The sequence below is a fragment of the Cebus imitator genome, unplaced genomic scaffold, assembly GCF_001604975.1.
Source record: "Cebus imitator isolate Cc_AM_T3 unplaced genomic scaffold, Cebus_imitator-1.0 Scaffold196, whole genome shotgun sequence".
Taxonomy (NCBI): Eukaryota; Metazoa; Chordata; class Mammalia; order Primates; family Cebidae; genus Cebus; species Cebus imitator.
Window position 1 is genome coordinate 3322627 of NW_016107511.1, and position 23378 is coordinate 3346004.

The 23378-nt window shown below is 44.7% G+C and overlaps 1 protein-coding gene across 12 annotated transcripts in view; it reads right to left on the reverse strand.

The window, feature by feature from the left end:
- Positions 1–23378, reverse strand: part of AOPEP (aminopeptidase O (putative)) — a 379056-nt gene that overhangs the window by 9957 nt on the left and 345721 nt on the right. For 8 of the 12 annotated variants that reach the window (XR_005203205.1, XM_017547221.2, XM_017547224.2 and 5 more), the window contains one exon: positions 16558–16674. The exons of 1 other annotated variant lie outside the window; for it this stretch is intronic. Coding sequence is in view for 7 of the 11 variants with exons in the window: in XM_017547221.2 (XP_017402710.1) it covers positions 16558–16674 (117 nt within the window). In the remaining 4 variants the exon portion in view is untranslated. Of the gene's footprint in view, positions 1–16557; positions 16675–17924; positions 17957–18031; positions 18115–23378 lie in introns of those variants that run through there. 3 more of the 12 variants (XR_005203206.1, XR_001830582.2, XR_005203207.1) reach the window with 3 other exon arrangements.

A 23378-nucleotide genomic window follows, 5' to 3' on the forward strand; every position in this document is an offset into this window, starting at 1 on the left:
GCCTAGGAAAGCCGACGCCGTCCCCAGAGCCACAGCCCTGTGCTGTCCCGTGCCTAGGAAAGCCGAGGTCGTCCCCAGAGCCACAGCCCTGTGCTGTCCTGGGCCTAGGAAAGCCGAGGTCGTCAGGCCCTTCCTATTCCCTTGGGCTGGAGGAACACATGACCCAGGCTCCTGGGGAAAGCCAGCTGTGGCCGCTTGCCAGAAAGGACATGAAGGGCTGTCCGAAGGGGAGCAGCTGCGACACTCAGAGGGACCTACTGAGAGACAGTGCCCCCTCCCTCTCTTCTCCCCATGCCTGGAAGAAATCAGGAGAAGAATCAGGTCAGATCCTCCCCCAGCCACAGGCTACCCCCACAAGCCTACACCTGGGCAGGAGATCTCAGGTTTAAACCTGAAATTATGGTAAGGGCTTAGCACCCTGGGAAACGACAAAGCCCAGCTAGGGATAGGGATCGGAGAAAAATGTAACTATTTCATTTTAGACCCAAACAAATGGAGACTGATCAGCAAATGAATCACACCCAAAAGAAGTCCATTTCTATTTCTTAGCTTTTTAGAATCTTTTCTAGATTAATATACAAAACACTGTAAGGCCTTCCTCTCATCCCTGTGCCCACTGTGCCAGTGTGTTTCACACACACACACACATGTATTTTTCCATTTCTTCCTAACAAAGATAACTTCATGGATGGCATTAATCTGTACCCCGATAAAAATATATATATTTACTTCATACAATTACACAGTTATTTAATAAGAGTATCTTGACTCATGATTCCCATTGGCGCAGAAAGAGACTTCTCCCTATGGCTTCTCAGTTCTCTTCATTTATGTTTAATGTTTCATGGCTATATATGCCAAAAGTAATCAAATGGTACACTTTGAATAGTCACATTTGATTGTATTCAATTGTCAATATAGCTGAAAATTTAATCATCTTTAAAACTATGATTAAGTTTGATCAGGTCACCCCAAATGCATGCCAGGAGTCACCTGAGAGCCTAGAGTCAGCATCTATTTCAGATCTAAACAGACCCAGACCCCAGACCCTGATTCGAAGGGGCAAGGAAGAAAAATGATCAAGTAGGTATGGGAGGGAAGGAGAGTGGGCAAGCAGAGAAAGAACAAGACAGCAGAAGGGAAACAGGGACAGGACAGTGAGAAGTGAGACCAGAGCTGCCCGTGGCAGTGGGCACAGGGTCTTGGACACCTGAAGCATCTGCACCTCTGCCCTGGTGCCAGCTGCCTCCTGCCAGCCTCTCAAGCACTTGACGCCTTCCCTACCAAGGAGGTGCTCTTCTCTTCCCTCTGAAACTGCCAGTGCCGACTCTGGGTGGCAGACAAGCAGGTGGCCTGGGAGGGAAGAGCAGACGCGGCCCAGGCCAGGCTGGCCTCCTGACCTGCCGGAAGCAGGCGAGAGCTCCCACATGGAATAAACTGGCACAGGTCTCCTAAGAAGGGGCATCTGGGTCTCTGGATCCTTTCCATGTCATCACAGTGAAACTGACCCTTGCACAACACACAGGTGTGCACCCTTGAATACTTTGGTCCAATAAAAATTACCTTGAAAATCTGCTTTTCAAAGTTTTCTGCTTATGGGACACTAAACAGAAAAAAATATGAGAATGCGCCCCTCACTTGGTGTACAGGTGGGGTTTAACACAGAGGTGCTATTTATACTGTTGGAAAGAGATTCCAGCATTTTCCAGTTTCCAAAGCCTCCCTAAACACAGGGTAATGATAGCAAAGATTTCCACGTTCTCCTAGGAGTGCTCCACATGACTGGTTCTTTGAGGTTGGGTGTAGGTGGGAGGGTCTTGGAATCTGGGGTGGGAGGAATGAAGGGCAGGCATGTGGAAGCCAATTTGCATCAGGCCCATGTGTGATGGTAGAGAATTAAAATCCTCAAGGAACCTAAATAATGGTTCTAGGATGGTGGACCCTACCTCACTGAGTGACTGCCACAGAAGGGACAGGGTTTGTCCGCGGTACAGGCCTGAGTCATCTGGGAGACCTGAGCAGACACACAGTCTGGGTATCCAAAAGGCACATGGCGGGAAGCACACACACAAGTGCAGGCTATGAGGATGGGGGCTCACTGATTCCCAAGCACATTCATGGCAGCCAACTGCATGAAAGGCATTGGGAAGTGGTGTGGGGCAGAGTGATGGTCAGTACAAACACGGATGCATATTTATGTGTGCATACCTATCCCCAAATGTGTATAGGTAGAACATACACACACTGAAACTAAAGTGCTATTTTCCAATGCTTTCCCTCACGACATGCAATGCAGTCTGATATTTGTTTTTGTTTTTTTTTGAGACCGAATCTCACTTGGCCACCCAGGCCAGAGTGCAGTGGCACTATCTCAGCTCACTGCAGCATCTGCCTCCCAGGTTCAAGTGATTTTCCTGCCTCAGCCTCCTGAGTAGCTGGGATTATAGGTATGCGCCACCACTCCCCCAGCTTATTTTTAGTAGACACAGGGTTTCACCATGTTGGCCAGGCTAGTCTCGAACTCCTAACCCAAATGATCCACCCACCTCGGGCTCCCAAAGTGCTGGGATTACAGGCGTGAGCTACTACTGCGCCTGGCCTCTTCTTTTCTTTTTTAAAATGTTGGTTGGTGACCTACTAGACTGACTGCACGACTCCCCCACAACATGAAAACCTACATACAAGCTTGGCTTCCAGAGCCCAGTGCTCCAGGCTAGACCCTTGTCGGTTCAGGCAAGCTGCTCTAACTATGCCCCACTCCAGCTCCAGCTCCCCAAGAAGGGGGTTAGATGAGCATCAACATGTCGGAGGGCAATGAACAGAGGTTGGGCTGGCACGAGGCAGGAGGTAGGAACCACAGGGCTAAGGAAGAGCCTGGGCCGGGTCTGAGGCTTGCAGCGAGACAGCAGAGGGAGAAGGGGAGCCCCAGGAGTAGTAAGGGCCTGGGGAGAGCTGAAACTTTTCATGCCATCTCCTGGGAAGGACGCTCATTTGGAAAGACAGCTCCCTTAGCCTTACCCCAGTCTCAGTCGGACTCCTGCCTTTGCAGGAAACATACGCACTACCCAACAGGTTCCATGGAGCTATGTAAGGGACACAGTGCAGAGGGAAGCCTGCTCTTCTGACCCTCTTGCAATGTTACAAAAATGGCAAACGCCTAGGAAGGCCATTTATACACCACACCTCGGACTTGGAACACAGGTCCCATAACAATGAGCATTCTAACGATATAACTGTAATTTTAAATAGGATATGGTGAAGAAGGCTCCGCCTTATTTGATTGCTTTTATCCTAGAAACAGAAAAGTTGCTGAAGCTTCCTCGCAACTTGAACCATTCTAATCTTTTTAAAAAATTTTTTTTTTCTTTTTTGAGACAGGGTCTTATTCTGTCGCCCAGGCTGGAGTGCAGTGGCATGATCACAGTGCACTGCAGCTTCCAAACCTGGGCTCAAGTGATCCTCCCATGTCAGCCTCCCAAAGTGCTGGGATTACAGGTGTGAGCCACTGCACCCAGCCCCTAATCTCTTTTTAACCCAAGATATCTTAATGTGTCCAGAACCAGATTCCTAGCAAACTCTAGAAGAGAAGCTGGCAGTATTTTTCTTTTAAGAGCCAGATGTTGAGCATTTTTGGCTTTTTGGTCAAAGCAGCCTTAGACAACATGTAAATACATGGGCATGGCATGGCTGTCTTTGGATAAAATGTTATTTATAAAAACAGGCAGTGAACTTAACAGGCTCAGGCTAGGGTCAGCATGAGGTAGGAGGTAGGAACCACAAGGCTGAGGAAGAGCCTGGGCTGAGTCTGAGGCTCGCGGCAAGAAAGCTGAGGATCCTGGCTCTAGAACAGGGGCCCAAGGTATGGCTCCCAGCGCACAGTATACGCAGTGGTGTACTAGTGTTTGCCGCCAAGCATCCACCGATATGATGTCACTGAACACAGAGATGGGCCAAAAGGTGAGCAACGGCCCCATGAGTAGGTCTGGGCCCACCTTAGCACCGACCTGCGAGAAAATCTGGGATGCTCCTTTATGCTGGTCCTGACACCCTGGGCCTTATTCCTCCCTCTGCAGGTCAAACTCCTCTGTACAAGGAAACATGCTCAGGCACTCATCCTGAATCAGACTCTGCATCTTTAGAGTACCCCAATACTGGAGAAACAGTCTGGAAACAAGTGTCTTACAGAAGAATTACTGTGCCTGAAAAATAAGCATCATCCACAAGGGCCTGACCAGACATGGCTATGGCTACAGGCACAAGACAGAGCAGATGCTCCAAGAACTCAGCCAGTACACCCAAATTGGTTCCAAGAGGTGCGCTGCGACCATCAAGACCAAAGACAGGAATGACCTCACTGCCTCTTCCACAGGAATCCTGGAGCCAGGGTTCAGTTTGGGGCATGCTCGTCACCATGCTTAGAAAAGTGTGATGGCTCCTTTTGGTAGCTGCTTTCGTTGTTTTATTTTTAAACATTTAAAAATTATAAGAAGATGACTAAACACAAATATGGAACCCAATATACATGAAATTCTAGCAATTCATGTCAAATTCACTTTTGGTCTTTCCAATAGCAGCAATCAATACAGATACGTGTTCAGTATCCCAAACTCAAAAATCCAAAATCTGAAATGCTCCAGTGAGCTTTATTTTTTTCTGGGGGTGAGGGAGGTCATGTCAGCACTCAAAAAGTTTGGGATTTTGAAGCATTTCAGAGTTAAAGATTTTCAGATTTGGGAAGCAACCAGTCATGTATAATCCAAATATCCTAATAACTGAAAAAAAAATCTGAAACATTTCTGGTCTCAAGCATCTTAGATAAGGCAGACTCGACCTGTGTGTGATTGGGGGTTTTCCTTCTCTCTACTTGCCATTGTTGCATTTACTAGCACAGGGCCCTTCTGTCAATGTGCTACTACACCTCCACCGTCTATCAGTCTTCTGATGACTTCTTTAGCCTTTTAACAAGAAAGCTGTGCTGGGGCCAGCAGAAAGAGGGGACAAGGGAATCTGCTGTGACACTAGATGGCACTGCTGTGGCCACAGCTCATCCAGTGGACCCATGTTCACTTGAGTGATCTGACACGTCCACATCCCCTAGCTCACCTTGGCATCCCAGAGCTCAACTCCCAATGTGCCCCCATGGGCCACTCTCAGAGTTGGGCTTTGCAGCCTTTCCAGCTCCCAGCTGCTCTCTGCACTGCTGTGTCCTTCTATGCTGGTCTGATGTACTTATTTATAGTATCATGCAAGTCTGGGGAGAGCATGGGCCCCTATCATGCAAGTCTGGGGAGAGCATGGGCCTCTGGGCCATCTTCGGGCCTGTCATGATGCCTAGCACATAGTACTTGATAGATGCTTCCGAGTGAATGTACCACTTTTGAAAACTTGGAATGCTTTTCAGCTACTCAAATTATAATGCTCAGTTAGAGGCTATAAAATGCTCTGAAGAATGCCACCAGTCCTATTTATAACAGGAAGCACTCCCCTTTCTTTTCAGTCCTTTTGATTTTCAAATTTATTGTGGAAGAAGAAAAAAAAAAAAAAAAAAAACTTGTCCAGGGAACATGATCTGGGAAGCCCATTAAACCTCATTTAGAGTTCCATTTTATTTCTGTAAACAGAAAGACCAGGGCTCATGGCTTTTCTAAGTTAATAAGTCTACCCTGCAATAAACAAACCTGCTTTGTCAATTTGTGTCCTTAAATTAGATTTAACTCGGCTCTACAGTGGGCTGACAGCTGGTAAGGGGAGCCTCTGCAGAGCAGCCACAGGGCAGACGGCATTCCAGTGGGTAACTGCCCCTGAGGGCTTCTGGAACGGTGGAGGCCGTCTGCCTGTTCAGTCTCATGAAAAGAGGAAAAGAACCTTTCACTGTGTGGGGATCACATCAGGGCTCTCAACATTTGTGTTTTCATTCTATCATTTCTTTTCTCTCTCACCTTTTCTCCTCATTTCTGAAAGGCTGCAATCTGAATGTTATTTTTTAAACCAAAGGAAATCAAAAGTAACTTTATTTGCTGCTCCAAAGCCAGGTTAATAAATTCTTAGGCATAGGGTAAGAGGACAAATGAAGCATCTGAGGCTCTTACCACCCTTGCTGGAGTCAGTCCCTACAACTCTTGTCTACTAGACCTTAACTGGTTAGAGCTAAAGTGGCAGCAATGTGCAAAATGGGAACATCTCAACTGCTACCAGGGCCATCACACTTGACGTGCACGTGGTGATTGTGGTGAGGGTCAAGTGTGACGACAAACATCAAACACTATGTCAAATACAGTGTCAAGTATGATAAAAGAGGCAACCTCACTCACTTGTGTGGTCTTGGGCAAATCTTAACTACTTTTGAAAACTTGGAATGCTTATTTTCCTCCAAAGAGGCTTTTATTTAATGACACTGACGCTATTAAAGGCTCCAAAAAGTAGAACGAGGGAGCCCATATGGGGTCCACCTTGAAATATGGCACAGTTTGGCTTCCTTCCAAGCCGAGACTGCTCACTGAATGGCTATCTGTCTCAATATGTAATTCTGAAATTAGAAAATAAGCAGGGCTCGTGGTTCATGCCTGTAATCCTAGCACTTTGGGAGGCTGAGTGGGCAGATCACGAGGTCAGGAGATCGAGACCATCCTGGCTAACACAGTGAAACCCTGTCTCTACTAAAAAAAAAAAAAAAAAAAAAAAAAAGAAAGAAAGGAAATAATACATTCTACCTTCCCTCTTCATTTTGTTGACATGTAACTCACGGCTTGTGACATGTAACTTCATGCCAGTAGGGACTTTTCCTGCTGGCAGAAAAAGTGACCATGGTTACCTCCTCTGATAAGCTCTGGGGATACTTGTTCCCCTTCCCTTGCTTTCCTCGGAGGTGAATTCAGCCTGGAGAGCCTCCCCAAGTTTGCAGGATGCCTGACTCTCTCCCATCACCTTGCTGCATCAGACATGAGATCCAGGAAACATCATTTTCCAACAAGTCAAGTTGACTGGGCATTGAGGAAAAAATGTTAAATAAAATAGAAAAGCCCTTGCCCTCTAGGAGCTTACAGTTTAGTACAAAGTTTTAAAAAAATCTACTAAATCAGCAAGTGTAGACTCATGTTGGTGACAAATGCCATGAAAGGGTGCATGAGGCCTAGAGAGTGGCAAGGCTGCGGCAGGAATGTGGTCAGAGAAAGCTCCCTAAGAAGAGCCATGCACGCTGAGGCCTAAAAAGGAGAAGAAACCCGCCTCTCAAAGGGGGCATCCTGAGCCCTGACAATTTCTAGCCATACCACGTGCTATTCCATGAAAGAAACTCAGCCTTCCTTCACCTTCTCTTCTCAGTGGCTATTTCTTCTGATACCCCTCTCTTCAAGAGCTAGAGAAACAGGCTTTTAAAAATAAACCCCAGAGACTAAAGAACTAAACCTACATAACTTTTAGGTAAGACACAGGCAAACATTTTCATGATCTTGGCAATGATTTTCAACAAAAGAGATACACTGGACTTCATTAATTTTTTTTTTGAGACGGAGTTTCACTTGTTGCCCAGGCTGCAGTGCAATGGCATGATCTTGGCTCACTGCAACCTCCACTTACCAAGTTCAAGCGATTCTCCTGCCTCTGCCTCCCAAGTAGCTGGGGCTACAGGCGCCCGCCATCACATCCGGCTAATTTTTGTATTTTTACTAGAGATGGGCCTCACTATGTTGTCCAGGCTGGTCTTGAATGCCAGACCTTGTGATCCACCCACCTCGGCCACCCAAAGTGCTGGGATTACAGGTGTGAGCCACCATGCCCAGCTGACAAACCAACTTAAAAATGGGCAAAAGTTCTTACCAGACCTTTCTCCAAAGAAGACATATAAATGGCCAATATGTACATGAAAAGATTCTCAACACCATTAGTCACTAGGGGAAAAAGAGCAATGACAACGACAATGGGGTATGAGGTCACATCCAACAGGATGGCTAAAATAAAAAAGACGAACAGTGTTCTGGAATCCACATTCACTGCTAGAGAAAATGTAACATGGTTTAGCCACTGTAGGAAACACATTGGCAGTTCCTCGGAAGGTTAAACAAGGCTTACCACATAACCCAGTGATTCTGCTAGGAACGTATCTAAGAGAAGTAAAAGCATATGTCCACACAAAAACTTACACACATGTTCACAGCAGCATTATTCACAACAGTTAAAAGTGGAACACCCTAAATGTCCATTAGCTGATGCATGAATAAACAAATGCAGTCCATCCATATAACTAAAAATATTTGGCAATGAAAAGGAATGAAGTAATGATATATGCTACAAATAAGGATCATCCCCAAAAACATTATGCTAAGTCAAAAGAAGCCAGTCACAAAAGACCAAATATTACACATAATTCCATTTACGTGAAAGCCCAGAATAGGCAAATCTATGGAGACATAAGAATTCGTGCTTGCCTAAAAACTGGGGAGCTGGGGATGACAGCCAAAGGGTACTGGGTTTCTTTTGGGGATGATAAAATGTTCTACAATTAATTGTGGTGATGGTTGTACAACTCTGTGAATATATTAAAAACTATTGAATTGCAAACTTTAAAATGCGTGAACTGCATGGTATGTGTATTATAGCTCAAAAAGGTTAAGAACTACCCCTTCCCCTAAAAGCCAAGTTGAGAAAGGCTGTTTTGGCAAAGGGTACTACTATTTTACACAGTCTACTCTTGGGAAAAACTGCCTGGTGCCCTGAGAGCCGAGGCCGTGGGGGAGACTCAGCTTTGGGCTCCTGGTGGCTGCCAGCTCCCTCAATGCCTGAGAACTTCCTGTGCCCAGCCTGGGCATCTGCTTCCACCCATGGATGGGCAAAACGAGGTGGTCTACAGAATACAGTCTCATGTGGTTCAAGATTGCAGCAAAGTAATATGCAGACTGAACAGCCTAACAGTCATTTTTAGTGCCACCCCACAACGTTTAGCTGATCTCTTCTGCATTCATGTTTTAAATTTCATACCCTGCCATCCACACAAAATTTTATCATTTACATGCAGAGCAAGCCTAGGAACATGCTTCAGCAGGCTGCCTCCATGAAAGTGGTCCAAACACAAGAGGTAGGGCTCACACGTCCTGCCTGTGCTGTGAGGGTCTCACAGCCTGAAGGCCAGGCACATCTACTTCTCACATCCTGGTGCGCCACAGTTCTAGACAGCAAAGATGGTGTACAGGAAAGGCACCAGAAGGAAGAAGAGTCACCTGGAAAGCTATGTTGAGAGTGTGGCAAAGTGAGCCTTCTATTTTGGAGCATTTAAGGTATACTTTAAATTTGAATATGGCCCAGTTTATAATTATAAAAAGAGACAGCAGTACTCAAAGAAAACTGTATGGTTTTTGGTGTGGATTTCTGAACAGAAATCTAATATAAAAGTATGTACACTACTGACTGAGCTGTAAAGAACCCAGAAGCACCAATTAAAGCCCAATGCATTGACTCCACTTGAGAAACCTTTGGACACAAAATGAATATAAGATGCTGCTGGTTTACTGGGTATACCAGAAGAACAGCATCAGGGCATTGTTATTTAGACTCCACAAAATGTGTAAATCTCCATCTCCATCTTTCTGAGGAAATCTATACAGACTGGAGAGTGACCCATGGAGCAAGTGCAGAGGCCCTCACATCTTTGAGTCTGTAATGGTGGGCCCACAGCTGAACCCTGCGCAAGCAGCAGACGGCAGGGACAGGCTGCCGCCAGTGACTCTTCTAATAAAGTCTGGCTGGACCTGTAGCTAAAAGCCACCTATTAAATGCCCCCTCTCTCTCTTTAATAGATAAATGTGAAACTGACCATTTAAGGAAAATTAGCCAGATTATGCCGTCCACGGCTCACTTTTCTCTCTACTTTCATTTGCCATAAATTCACAGTAAACGAAACACAATCTTGAGCTGCAGGAACACCACAAAATTATTAATCTAAAAAAGAAAGTTATTTGTGATTTTACATCAGCTTTTAAAAAAATCCCTTATTACAGTATAACAGGGGAAATGCTGTTGCAGGTTTTCTACAGGGAAGTTCCAGAGGCACTGAATTGGGTAGTAGAAAGAAAACCCTAAGAAAGATGTACTGAGAGAGATACCGTCCTGACTTTGAAGGAATTTTCTGAAACACTGATTGAATGTTTCATAAGCCAAATACAACACAGAAAAAATACACAAATAAAACCAGAGTTACCTGGGAGCTCTGTTTTTTCTATCATAAAAAGCAGATGGTTTAAAAAGATACATATAAAGCAACTAAAGACAATGACCCCAATCCCTTTTTTTAATCTATAACCACCCACACCTTTTAAAACTCTAGAAAAGGAATAATATTCTGTCAAAGGGACAGCTGCAACCCTCACAAGCATGGTCTTGACTTTCTAAAAACCTGAAGTCACACTACTCACAGCCACACTCTAAAGTTCAGATTCATCGGTATCCGGCCTCTTGATTTGCAACCTAAGGTTGATCGCATCAAGGGACCAAAAAGCCAGACACCTTTACCTGCAGTGATACCATGAGAAACGGCCTAATCGTAACAGCCTTTGTGTGGGTTACCAGGTGGAGGAGGCAAGTGTCAACTTGCCCTTTCAGGATCCCCAGGGGGACCTGGTTCCTAGTATTTTACCCTATAAAACCACTTTGCTAATTGCACACACTACTCTGACCCTCCAACAATGGTGTTCTTCTTCATGTTCAATCTGAAAGCCTGCCTTGCAGGGCTCTGTTCCACAATGGTGCCTCCTGACAATGCTGGACGGTGACATGGTGAGCCAGCTGGCTTAGATACGAGGCCCTGGACTTGCCTGCACCAAGGGCAGCCAGCAAGAGAAGGGGAGGAGAGGAAAAGGGATGGAGCCAGCACCCTGGCACTGCTCCTGCTCATAGGCCTTGGTGTCCTATGGGGCAGAGGCCTTGGTGCCAGCACCGTGGTGGGAGAGGCAGAACTGGGTGCTGCCCTCACACACCACCATGACAGGACCAGACATTGGCACAGCCAGAGTTTCTGCCTTTATTACACGTAGATTCTGCATCAAGGCAGACAAGAGGAAGGACTTCTAAGTTCAGCACACTACATATTAATAAATATAAAGCACCGAGCATCCTGAAATGGCAACAGAGCCCAAAGAGATTATATCTAACCTTTCCTCTAAGCCACTCTGTAAGAAAACAAAACAGAAATGTCTCTATTTTGTAGCCAGAATACTATGAAAAAGCAACCAGGGAAGACAAAAGAAGTGCCAATGGCAGGGAAAAGACCCTACTGAACACGTCATATCTCCAAACCCTTCGAAGCAGAAGACGAAAGTCATCTCTAATGGAAAGAGTTTTAGCACTGAAAGGAATGAACGGAACCACATCCATGGATCAATTTTAGAATCTGGAGATGTAACAACTGTTAAACCTTCATTCTCTGCCCCTTTGATAAGCCCCTCTAGAGGTCTATTAATCATTAAGTGCTTGAGTCACAGAACTATGCTTTTGGCCCAAATGAAATTCAGAAATAAGCATTAGAGCTGTCAGACGATTGCATTGCTGGGGTTACAACCCCTACCTTTGGACTGTAAATAAATGCTATGGTGCTTTCTTCCCAAGCAAACAATGAATAACAATGTATTAAAATAAATACCAGCTGTGGACCCGCCCCCTACCACTGGCTTGTGTACAATACATCAGAAGAGGCAGAGGAGACCCAGAGCCAATTAGACAGGGTCTGTGGGGCCTTGTCAGCTACAACACATGCTGCAGGAGAGGCCTGTGACGTTGGATGTTTTTTCCATTCCCAATCAACCCTGAGTGTTCTTTAGTACTCATGCAGCTGGATGAGTGCTAAAACAGGTATGTCCTTACTTACCAATCTGTTTCCTCACATTAACTTGCTCCTGCTACTTCAGTTTGCAATCACAGGAAAGACTGCAGCCTCCCAAGGTTACCTTCTTTGGCACTTTGGGAGACTATAGCTGGCTCAGGGTGGCCTCTAAATGTTAACAGTCTTTTTGTAGCTACTCTACTCTATGCAGACACCTTACTAAATGAGATTTTTTTTGAAACTGCCTTTTGTCAGCCAGCTGCTGCCAGTGAGCAGGAAGAGCCACTCACGTGCACATGAGCACGTGGGGCCAGGCATGAGGGCCAGGCCCTAAAGGGAGACCTCTAGTGAAGTGGCACACTGGGGAAGACAGAGACACACGGTACCCATACTTTCTTGTTCCAATCTGAGCCAGCAGTTTTCTCCCTTTCAACCAACACTATTTCCCCCATACAGTGAAGGGAAGAACGGATGCTACTACCAACTTCTCCCAGAAAACTAATGTTCTCACTCAACATATCAACGAAATTCAGAGCACAGCGTGCCACAGGGTGGGCCTTTCAGATTCGTGGCCACCAGCAAAACGATGCCGAGGGAGCCCATCCCGAGGCGTAGCCCCAGTCCGAAAGCACTCAGTGGAGTCTGCAGAAATGCTGCTGCCTGAAGGTGAGTCACAGAGTACTGGGGTAAAGAGGTCAGACGGCCAAGGTCCACAGATCCTCACCTCACCACCATTGGTAGCTATTCTTACAGCTTAACAGACCTGCTGAGGCAGGCAGGAAATGTGTTATTTAAAAAGGGATCTTAGATAACATCTTTTGTTCCCAGAGTTAGCTGCCAAATATATTTTTCAAACTTTTATGGCTATTTGAGCAATATACTCAAAAACTGCAGACAGATAAGGTGCTTCTATGCACTGGATTTCCCTTTGGCTCATTTTCCGTGCTGACTGCAGTGGCCCAGCATCCGCCCGTGGTCCTGAGGCTCGCTACATACAAAATGGCTGACTCCATGGTCAGCTTCACTGTCCAGGCCAAGGAGCACAGCCTGTACCTGCCCTGCAGAGGGTGGCAAAGCAGACGGTAGCCTGGGGTGGTTTGCCTGCCCCACCCGCGCTCTCACGCCATCTGTCCTTGGGCACTTTTCCTGTCACATTCTCAACATGGGGCATTGCCTCTCCAAAGAGCAGACCTGGGTCTTCACATCATGTGATGCAGGCACATGGAACGCAGGCAGGGTGTGCATAAACCATGTTAGTGTTCAGAACGCTGGCCCCACAACCCCTCGATGTGCAAAAACCCTGGCACACTCAGTGCCACACTCAGAAAATCAGACCAACAGATCAGACGCTCTGTGAACACAGCTCGGACACTGAAGCAACACACACAGAAAGAATGGTTAACAGTAAACTCCTCCCTTCTTTCTTCCTTCTCTGTGTGGGTGGGCCTGCACTGGCTCAGCCACATGGAAGGAGAGAGGGACAGATGGGGATAGCAGCCCAGGAGCATAGAGTTCTCACGGTGGAGACCCCCCTCTACCCGCTACATCCCAAACATGCTACTCAGCCAGCAAAACTCCTCAGTGTACTTTGTGATGAGGGGCAGGAGCAGCTGGAGGCAGCAGGCTTATCTTCTGGAAAGGGAGCTTTACATATGCTCCTCAGTCACAGGTAGAGCAAGGGAAGCCTTTCTGCCTATCTTGAAAATATAGGGGCACAGCAAACAAAGAAATCCGCCCCCACTAGGTCCCAGGCACCTCTGCGCTGTACTACAGATCTGCCCCGTCAGCCCGGGCAGGTGTTTCTGCACCAGCCACGTAATTCAACACTGCCCCGGTGCCCAAAGCTGCTCTCCTCAGTATGCTCAGTATACAGCCTGTCTCACCCCAGAATCTCTGGCTTGCTCTCAAATGGTTACCATTTATTCCGTATGTAAGAGCCCTGAGAGTAACTACAAGGGACTCTCCTCACTTGCTTAGTCAAGGAGAAGTACCAAGAATTCAGGCATCCCTGCGACATTTTCTACCAAGTAACAATTCTTTCTCCCATGAAATGTCCTGTCACTTAAAGGTAGATGATCATTCAGTGAAATTCCTGCTAATCCGTGTTGTCATAAATCACACTTCACTAATAAAGTTTCTAGAAAACACCCTGGTTGGCCAAAATCCTGTTGTTTTTCTGGTTCTGAGTGACATTTGAAGGAAACTTCATAATGAGATAACCCGTCAGTATAACTAACCACATGCCAGGAACTCCATGGTCTGGGTGGAGGCACTTTCTTTAGACACACACCATGGTCTAACCCCAACTCTCAACTTGATCTGGCTCCTGCTCACCCACGACCTCAACGCTGCAGGCCTGGCACAGGGGTCAGGAAACCACGGATGGGGCCTGCAGCCAGGAATGGTGTATATGTTTCCAAATAGTTTTAAAAAGGAAAAAGGGCCAGGCATGGTGGTTCACGCCTATAATCCCGGCACTGGGAAGCTGAGGCAAAAGGATGCTCCAGGCCAAGAGTGAGACCAGCTTGGCCAACATAGTTGAGACCCTGTCTCTCTCTCAAAAAAAAATTCTTTTTCTAAATTAGTGGTGCATGTTGGTGCATGCCTGTAGTCCCAGCTACTTGGGGGCTGAGGCAGAAGGATCTCCTGAGCCCAGGAGTTCAAGGTTGCAGTGAGCTATTATCACACCACTGCATTCCAGGCTAAGCAATACAGTAAGAACTGTCTCAAAAAATAAATAAATAAAAAGGAAAGGAGGAAAAAAAGATGACAATATCTTGAAATGGGCTAATTACATCAAATTCAAGTTTCAGGTCCGTAAAAGTTTTACTGGCACACAGCCACATCTGTTTCTTCACATACTATCTGGCAGCTTTTATGCTACATCAACAAGGCTAACGAGCTGCCAAAGAAAGTATATGGTCTGAAATGTTAACTGCCTGGTCCTTTCTGGAAAAGCCTTGCTGGTCCTGTGCTGGTACACGCCAACTTCATACCTGTGCTCTCTATGGTCAGCTCCCTCTTGCCTTTAGGTCGCTCTGAGTGGCCTGGCCTGAATCCCCTATCTAGGGAAACCCTGTCCAGCTTTATCCTGTGTCTCTCCTTTATGGCCCTTATCTAAAGCTGTCTTATTCATTTACTTAGGAGCTGTCTTTTCAAATGAATGTAAGCTTCCTAAAGGTAACTAACCTTGCCAGTCATTTCCATTGCTATATTCCCAGTGCCTAGTGGAGCATTTGTGAATTGCTTGAACATTGACTACACTGGTCATATAAACTGTGCAAAGATGTACTGAGACCCCAGCCTCTCAATCAGCAGGGATCTAGCTGAAGAGACTCATCTGTCTAGTATTATGACAGAGTTCGTGCAATGTACAACAAGCAACTAAATAAAACCTATTATACTTCTCAAAGGTTCTAAGAGGTTACAAATAACAACTAAGTTGAGCTTTAAGTTAAGAACAGGAAATGTTTTATGCTAAATGGAAGGGGCCACCTCATGGCTTCCAGACACCGAGTGACAAGTGCCTAGCACCTGCTCTGATCCTCCCCTCTGGTCTGTCCATGCCCATCACAGGGTCCTGGTGTTTGGGTGGTATTCCACCCTGATTAAAACAGTCTAATGACTATATAGCAAAGTCTTTTAAACACTAATTAAAAATAACAGTGCGGCATTTGAAAGCTCCTACAAACAAAAATATAAGAGCTGAAATAAAGAGCAACAGTTGCAAATCTCATCTAGGCTCAGGTGGGTAAAAAGTTACATGTCTCCTCTGGAGTTTTTCAATCACTCCTGACTTTATGGGGCTTTAAAATGCCTAACAACAGCCATCTTATCTTTTAGTTAATAAGGAACTAGCTTTTCTCAATTACTCCCTTTTAATGATTATAAAATTCATTACAGTAATATTTACCCTAATATATCCCAAATATATCACTAACACTATAATCAGTCGGGCGACATTAAGTTATATTGTCTTTCTTCATTCAGCGTCTCCACCATCCGTTGTGCATGTTATACTTACAGCACATCTCAATTCAGAAAGAGCTGCCCCATGTGGCTAATGGTTGCTGTGCTACACTGCACAGTTTTAAAATGTTCAAAACCAAACCTACTTTTCTGCATTCTGGGAGTCTTATATAAATGAGATTTTCTCTTTAGGCTTGTTTTTACTTAAGATGTCCAAATACATTAAATATTCACTATTTTGTCTTTTTTTAAAACCATGGAATCTTAGGATTCACACTGCATTCTTCACAATAAGGTAGAAGATACTAAGGATCATATCATAGTGCTTTGTCACAAGCATCCAACTGCCTTTTCCAACTATAGCTGCTAGATTTAGTTTTCATTCCCTTCACACATGGCTCCTTTCATGCCCTAACTGAACACAGCCAAGAAGCTCCGACACATCTGAATCAAGTTTCCTTAATGTGCAACAGAATGGTGCCACCGTCAGTGGGCACAATGACCCGCCCAAGTTTACAACTCAAAAACACTCCACTCATTCCTTTGGGAGACTTACATCCATCTTTATGATTTAAGAGGGAAAGCCTCAAGACCTCAAAATACTCTGGTTAGAAGCAAAAGCATAATCAGATTTAAGTGCTTTGTTCTTTACCCATATAGCAAATACATGGGATTTTGCCAATAGAAATGGCAGTTTCAATAGTTTGGAACTGCAATGAGATCATCATTCTTCACCAACAGTGGGAACCTGCTGGTTAAACTCCGAGGGTGTTCCTGGTTACCTCTGCATCCTGATCATGGAGGTGGTATGTCCTCTGGAGGCTTTGCAGAGTCCGAGGGCTCAGGGTCTTCTGTTCCAAGAGATGCTCCAGAAGCAAGACCAGCTGGTCTGGAAGAAGCTAAAGACAAAACCAAACAACTGGTGAAAATGCCATTCAGCTGATGAGAAACTAAACCCAAATGTTCAGACCAAAGACCGCATACCCAGGATAACCTGGGTGCTTTCAGCATACATCGGCAACATGGAAAGACTATTAAGCTCACTTTTGTAATTCCTCAGGGTCTACATTGTCTATATTCCCAAAGACACTACATTCTGGGCTTTGATTAAGCCCCACTTTCCATGACTATTCATTTCAGTTGTATACTTAGGGCAGATCAAAACTGCGCTTATCTTAATAAAACGTTATCGTGGTTTATTAGATATCTTCCTTTACGGCATGCATATACCAGAAAATGTGATTTATCCTAGACAAAGATTCAGGGAGCCATCTAATTATAGACAAACACGTGGAAATTTAACATAAATTTCCTTTTTCTGCATTATTTATCACATAAGCTTTGCAAATACACCTGCTACGCCCTGAGAAATAAAGAGCATACCTTGGAAGAACTGTGTCTTCCCTCCATCATGAAAATCAGAAACTTATAATCCATTAAAAAGCTAAAAATGCTGTATACAACTATACGTGCAGCTATACACACGGACACACAGGTCACCCATATGCCTGAGTTCTCATATAGGAAAGGTCAAAAGTGGTATTACAAGTTAAGGGCAAAGAAAGGAGGTAGTCTTTACGTAGTACAAAAATAAAATGCAGCGTGTGTGAGATACAAGAAACGAGGAGAAGCTTGTGTAAGGCGTCATCTGTCTTACTCGCTACGGACAGCAAGGCCAGGTCCGGTGAGATCAGCCCTGTCGTGCACTGGAGGAAGAATCAATTTGAGATACGCCTTGTATAAAAGTGAAAAAATATTTATTCTAGAATCAAGATTTTAAAATGATTCCTATGAATTCCACTGCAGCCTCTCTCCAACCCTGCGCATGTCCAGATCATTCCTGTCAATCCAAATTACGGGTCTGGAAGCTGGTATCAGTTAACAGTATATTCATAAGAACACCTGAATTTTAACTGCCACTTACTGATTACTCTGAAACAATTTTTAAAAAGTACGGGCTTCCCTCCCTGCTCATCTTCCTGCCCCCAACTATGCACTCTGCCTGACCCTCCCTACCCCCTACCCCCTCACTCATTCGCTCTCACACATACCCATGCAATTACCAAAAGGCCCTCATGGGAAACGGGCAGACAGCAAGCACCACATGCACCACATCCACTGCACCAGTCCACAAGGAATGTTTTCTCACCTCACCCTTCTAAGTTCTAAGAAAGGCCCCATCTGCCTACAGACAAGAGGCAGAAAGAAGGGAGACAGATCCCAATGCAATCACTGGTTGTATATTCTGTATTTCACAACATCGCTCCATCTGAAAGGCATGTTGTGGCTATTCTCAGGAGAAACAAAGCACCTCTGGCAAAACTGCAGTACAATCAGCACTGACAAGGACCCAAAGAATTACTAACACTCCATTTCTTCTCACAAGAAGTCAAGTAACTGCAGCAAATTTTCAAGGTATTAAATTACTATGTAACTACTTATAACAAAACCACCCATCTACCATATTCTATAATTTTAGACAGGTGAGGCTACTTTTATGATATTAAAAAGAAATCTGTTTTATGGAAGAGGCCAAACCGAGGCCTCCTAGAGGCTAGAGGCCCCTAGCCTCTAGGAGGCCTCCTCACCATTCACACCATGAGCACTGTGGGGTGCTTGTGGGTATCCAGCACTTCTGCCCAGGCAGCCCAGTGAGACCAGTTCTCTTTCACCCTTCACCCTCCTCCTCCTTCCTGGTCAACTCACCCTTCAGCTTCCTGGGATGTTTCAGGAGAGATGCTTTTCTGCAAGAGGCTGAGCCTTCAGTCCGTGGCCTCAAGCACCCCCAACCTGTCTCCTGGGGCCGCTAACTAAATGCCCTCCAGCCCTTAAGCCCTCTTCCCAGTGCCTTCCTTTTCATCCCAGTCGTGGGCTCTCCCCACTACTACCCTTTATTTTGCTGCTGTCAAACAACAGCAGTTCCACAAGGGGTACCCAGGCCAGGCCACCACAGGATGGAGACCTGCACCACCCCACAGACACTCAAAACCTGTGAGCAGCATTTCTCAAGACAGACAGTCTGAGGACCACAGGAGCCTGGCATCAAGGCCCCTCCAGAGAAAGGCAGGCAGGCTTCGGGGAATGGGCTCAGCATCACAGAGAAGTGATTATCAGCACCACCAGTGCCTGGTCCAGCAGAACACCCTTTGCCAGGAGGGGGACCTCGTTTGCCAACTAAATGCAAGAAGGAACCAGCCCTGCCAAACTGCTGAATTACAGGGAAGGGGGAGTAAAAAGAAAAGCATCTCCCCATATTATACATTTGTGCTTACAAAGAAGCCTACTGTTAGAACTCTCATTTGGAATTTAGTTTGAACTAAAGAGACACACAGAGCAAAGAAACCCTGGGTAAGACAACGAGCTTGGTCCTCAACTTACTCCAAAACTCGGTCTTTAACCAACAGATACAGCTCCAGTTTAAAATCAAACAATTACCAATATCTGAACCTATCAAAATACCTGCATTCATACTTGTATATCTGAGTTTTCTTCTAAGCTGAAAGCTCACACATCTCCACACAGAAGCAGAACCAAAAGGACCAATGGAAGCTTCTGTCCTCTCCAAATTTTACACAATGAAAATATTTAAAGCTAAGCTCCCTGACTTAAGATCACAAAATGGAAGGGAGGTGGCACAGTGACTCTAATTTGAGAGAGGTAAGGAGCAAGGGTGGACACTCCCCCCAGGTCGCTGCTCCCCTTTCAACTAGGCCCCGACAACACAGTGCTGCCAGAGGCAGCTTCACGCTCCCAGGTTTCTGTGAGTGAAATGACTCACTTAGTAAACAACCTGTAGCCATCTGGGCGCGCGCGCGCGTGTGTGTGTGTGTGTGTGTGTGTGTGTGTGTGTGTGTGTGTGTGTGTGGAGGGGGGGGGGGGGAGGGGGTGGGGAATGCAGTTTCTGAAAAAAGTAGGGAAAAAAATCAGTGAACAAATGCTATTTGGGGACACAGACAATAAAACTAATTAAGAATCTTTCATTTGCAAAGTACACATTATAAAATTTTCTTAAAATGATATAATAGACCTTAAAAAGAGAATACTGACGCAAAAATGTGGTGAAATAGCTACAATACAGTACATTTCTCTTTGTAAAACAAACATTTGCTCCCCATAAAGCCACCCTACAAATGAAAAAATAGTAGTGATGTAATAAACCAAAATGTTTGTCAAGCAAGTGAAAGCGACCACTTAGTAGATGTGCTCACGGCAGCACTGGGCAGTGGGAGGAGCCCAGGCTGGCACAGGGGGGTGGGGCATGCTATGTGGACCACTCCACTTCCACCCACGTGGAAATCAAAGCAAACTTCACATGACTTCTAGTCCAACTGCGTTTATTTATTTTAAGATCAGCTGAACTTAAGACTGAAAAGCCAGCTGTGTTTAATACAGCAGTGCCAATGTGAGAGGTAAGGCATTGGTTGCACTACAGAGCAATCCTGAAAAATAAAGGAGCTTACTTCCAAGCATCACCACCTAAGAAAGTAGTTCCTTCAGACATTATAAAAACAACTTGCCTTTATTTCCAGGGGCCACACCCACAGTTCAACAGTGACAAGGAATGCAAAAGTCCTTTCCTTTGCATAAACAAGAAATTCATGATGGGGTTATTTTCTCCATATGGAGACCAGCTCAATATTTTTAAAGTACATCTGCCTTGGAAATTTATACAAAACAGGACTACCAGGTGCCAAACTGATGTGGGGACTTGCAAGAGAACTTCACAGAACTATGAAGGTTACTGAAATGAATACGAGAAATAAAATGTTAAATGAGGTCAGTCAAGTACAAATGCTGCTTGTTAAGGATTTCAGAAGTCTGCGTTCCACTCTAAACATGGAAGATTTCATAGCTGCTAAATACTAAGAACTGTACAAAGAAAAAAGTCTACTGCATGTTTTTCCCAACTTCAGAGTCGAGGCAAGCTGTACGACTCTGAATAGTTTAGGAGAGCTTTTATGCATGCTCTTGGAAAGAAAGTATGAATTTTCCAAACCCACCCTCCTAACCTAGGGGCAGCTCAACAAAAACAAACTCCGACTCTTTCAGAAGCCTCTTACTGCTGTCACGGGGCATCACTCTCTGCATTCCCAGAAGACCACCCACGCAACTGAGGCCCTGCCACCATTTCTTCCATTAGCATGATGCAGAACAGGCCAGCTCACCTCCTACATCAGAAAATGTCATGGACATGTCTCACAACTGGCCTTGCAGAGGCATGTGACAAGAGACCAGTGAGTGGCAACATCCAAGCCCACTGCCTGCACCCCTCCAAAAGCAAAGGAGGGCACCTCCTGGCATGGTCCAGCTGGCGTGCAGCAGCCTCACAGGAAGAAAGTCACTACTCGGCTCCCCAGACAGAGAATAAGCCTGGGACGAATGCAGTCACAGACTGACAGTGGCGTGAGTTCTATCATTACCCCATTATCGCTCTGGGATCTGTGCCTAAATGAAGCATGCTTCCTCCCTGATGCCATTTCCTTTTATCCTGGCTGGAGACTAAAAGTGGATCAATGGGGGCAATACATATGATGTCACTTCAATTTACAGCCACAGCCTCCCCCCTCTCCAGTCTGAAACACACAGAAAGATCAATTCTTCCCAAAAATGGTTTAAAAATGCTTAGGGAGCATTCTTTTTCCAGAAAAGCATTCTCTGCTATATTTGTCTATGTTACTACGCAGGGAACTGTTTACATGGAACAAAAACAGAAGAAATAGGGGAGGGAAAAAATCTCAAAATTCTGTATGCTGGAGACTTGCTGGCTGAAATTCAACACAAGCAAGGGTCCTCTGAAAGGCACATGCAGAAGGCCTTCAGGCAGGGGCTCAATAGAAACCAGTTTTCTTTTGCCCTTTGGATTAAAAAAGTGATATTGACATAAAACATCTTTCATTTTTATAAGGTTCCCCCAAAGTCTAACAAATTCCCTTTCACTCTTCCCAAAAGACACACCTACCACCTTAGCAGACCCTCAGGTTGCCCCTTCAGTCCATAGGTATGGGAGGAAACAGCTTCCAATCGCAGTGTCCTCATTAAAGGGGACAAGCAGCTTGGCTACAGAACTTATAAACTAAGTCATCTTCCAGACTTGGCTCTGAACCAAATAAAACAGTAAAAATCTCTACACTGCATAAATTTTCACATGGTGCTTGTCACCAATAAGGCAAAATTAAGATATAATCAATGAAGTTCTTCAAAATAAAACCAAGAGTTCTCCTTCCTCATAATCCAAAAAGAAATAGAAAATGTTCAGAGCCACAGAACCGAGGTACAGTCAGCCTTTACTGCCCATGTAATTGCCAGGTCACAGTCTTCGCAATGGCAATAAACCCTCTTCTTCCATTTCTGTTACTTTTTAAATAATAAACATTTCTAAGAAACAAAAGTAGACAATTTAATAATATGTACACATACCAGGTGTCTGCTCAACAGCCTGCCTACTAGGATATCATGACAGAACTGAAATATATTTATTCTAAATTAGTAATCTGTATAAGGGAAAAATGCAATTGGTTTGAATTGCTGCTGAAAACACAACTCAGAAAAGAAAAACCTTTATATGTTGAAGCAAAAACTTAACATATTTTAAAGAATTGCCAAAACTTACAAATAGAAGTTTCTGCTGTTCATGTTCTTTATGAGGCATAAAACTAGATTTGCCAGCAAATGAAGTCACCAAATAAGGGTAAAAACTTTTCTTCAAAATAAAGAAAATCAATCAATTGGTGCATATTTGTCCAGAAGAATCAGTTATTTCTGATTATCACACATCTTTAAGGAGTATGTCTATAAACAAATTTTGGAAAGAAAATTAAAGCAGCAGCAAATATTCATATAACTCATTTTATACAGAGAAAACCATATTTATTATATTTTTGGGAAATTCTAATAGTTACAGTTCAGAAAGATTACTACAAATTTTGAGCCATGGAGTTTCTACAAGTGGCACCACAGGACCTAAAACAGATACTATCATTAGCAAATACTATCTGAAATAATGCATTGGCATAAATCATTCTCATGTTTCCAGATTATAAGGGTCAAATGTCCCCGTGCTGTTAGTCTCCTAACTCTTGTTAAAGCCACTACCCTAACTATATGCAATCTAACACAAAGCATATTATTTTAATGACAAAAAATGAAATTTTCTGGTCACCTGGATCTTTTACGACCACATGTACATTAATACATTATGTTATTACATATGTTAGAAGTATCATAAACACTCAAACTGAAAATTTCCAAGTATTTTGAAAGAGATGTATGAGATCCTTGTGCCTGCTTCCCTGTCCCCAGATCCTGCCAGACCAATTACAAGGGACCAAAAGGAGAACATTCCTGATCTGAATTTTATGCTTCTCAAGAAAATCATCACTCATGAAAAAGACACTATAAATTCCTATTCATCTATTCACCCTGCCACAACAACAATGGCATGTTCAATATATGGCCTGTTTAATATTTCTTTAAAAACTGGAATACTTGCCGGGCGCGGTGGCTCACGCCTGTAATCCCAGCACTTTGGGAGGCCGAGGCGGGTGGATCACGAGGTCAAGAGATCGAGACCATCCTGGTCAACATGGTGAAACCCCGTCTCTAC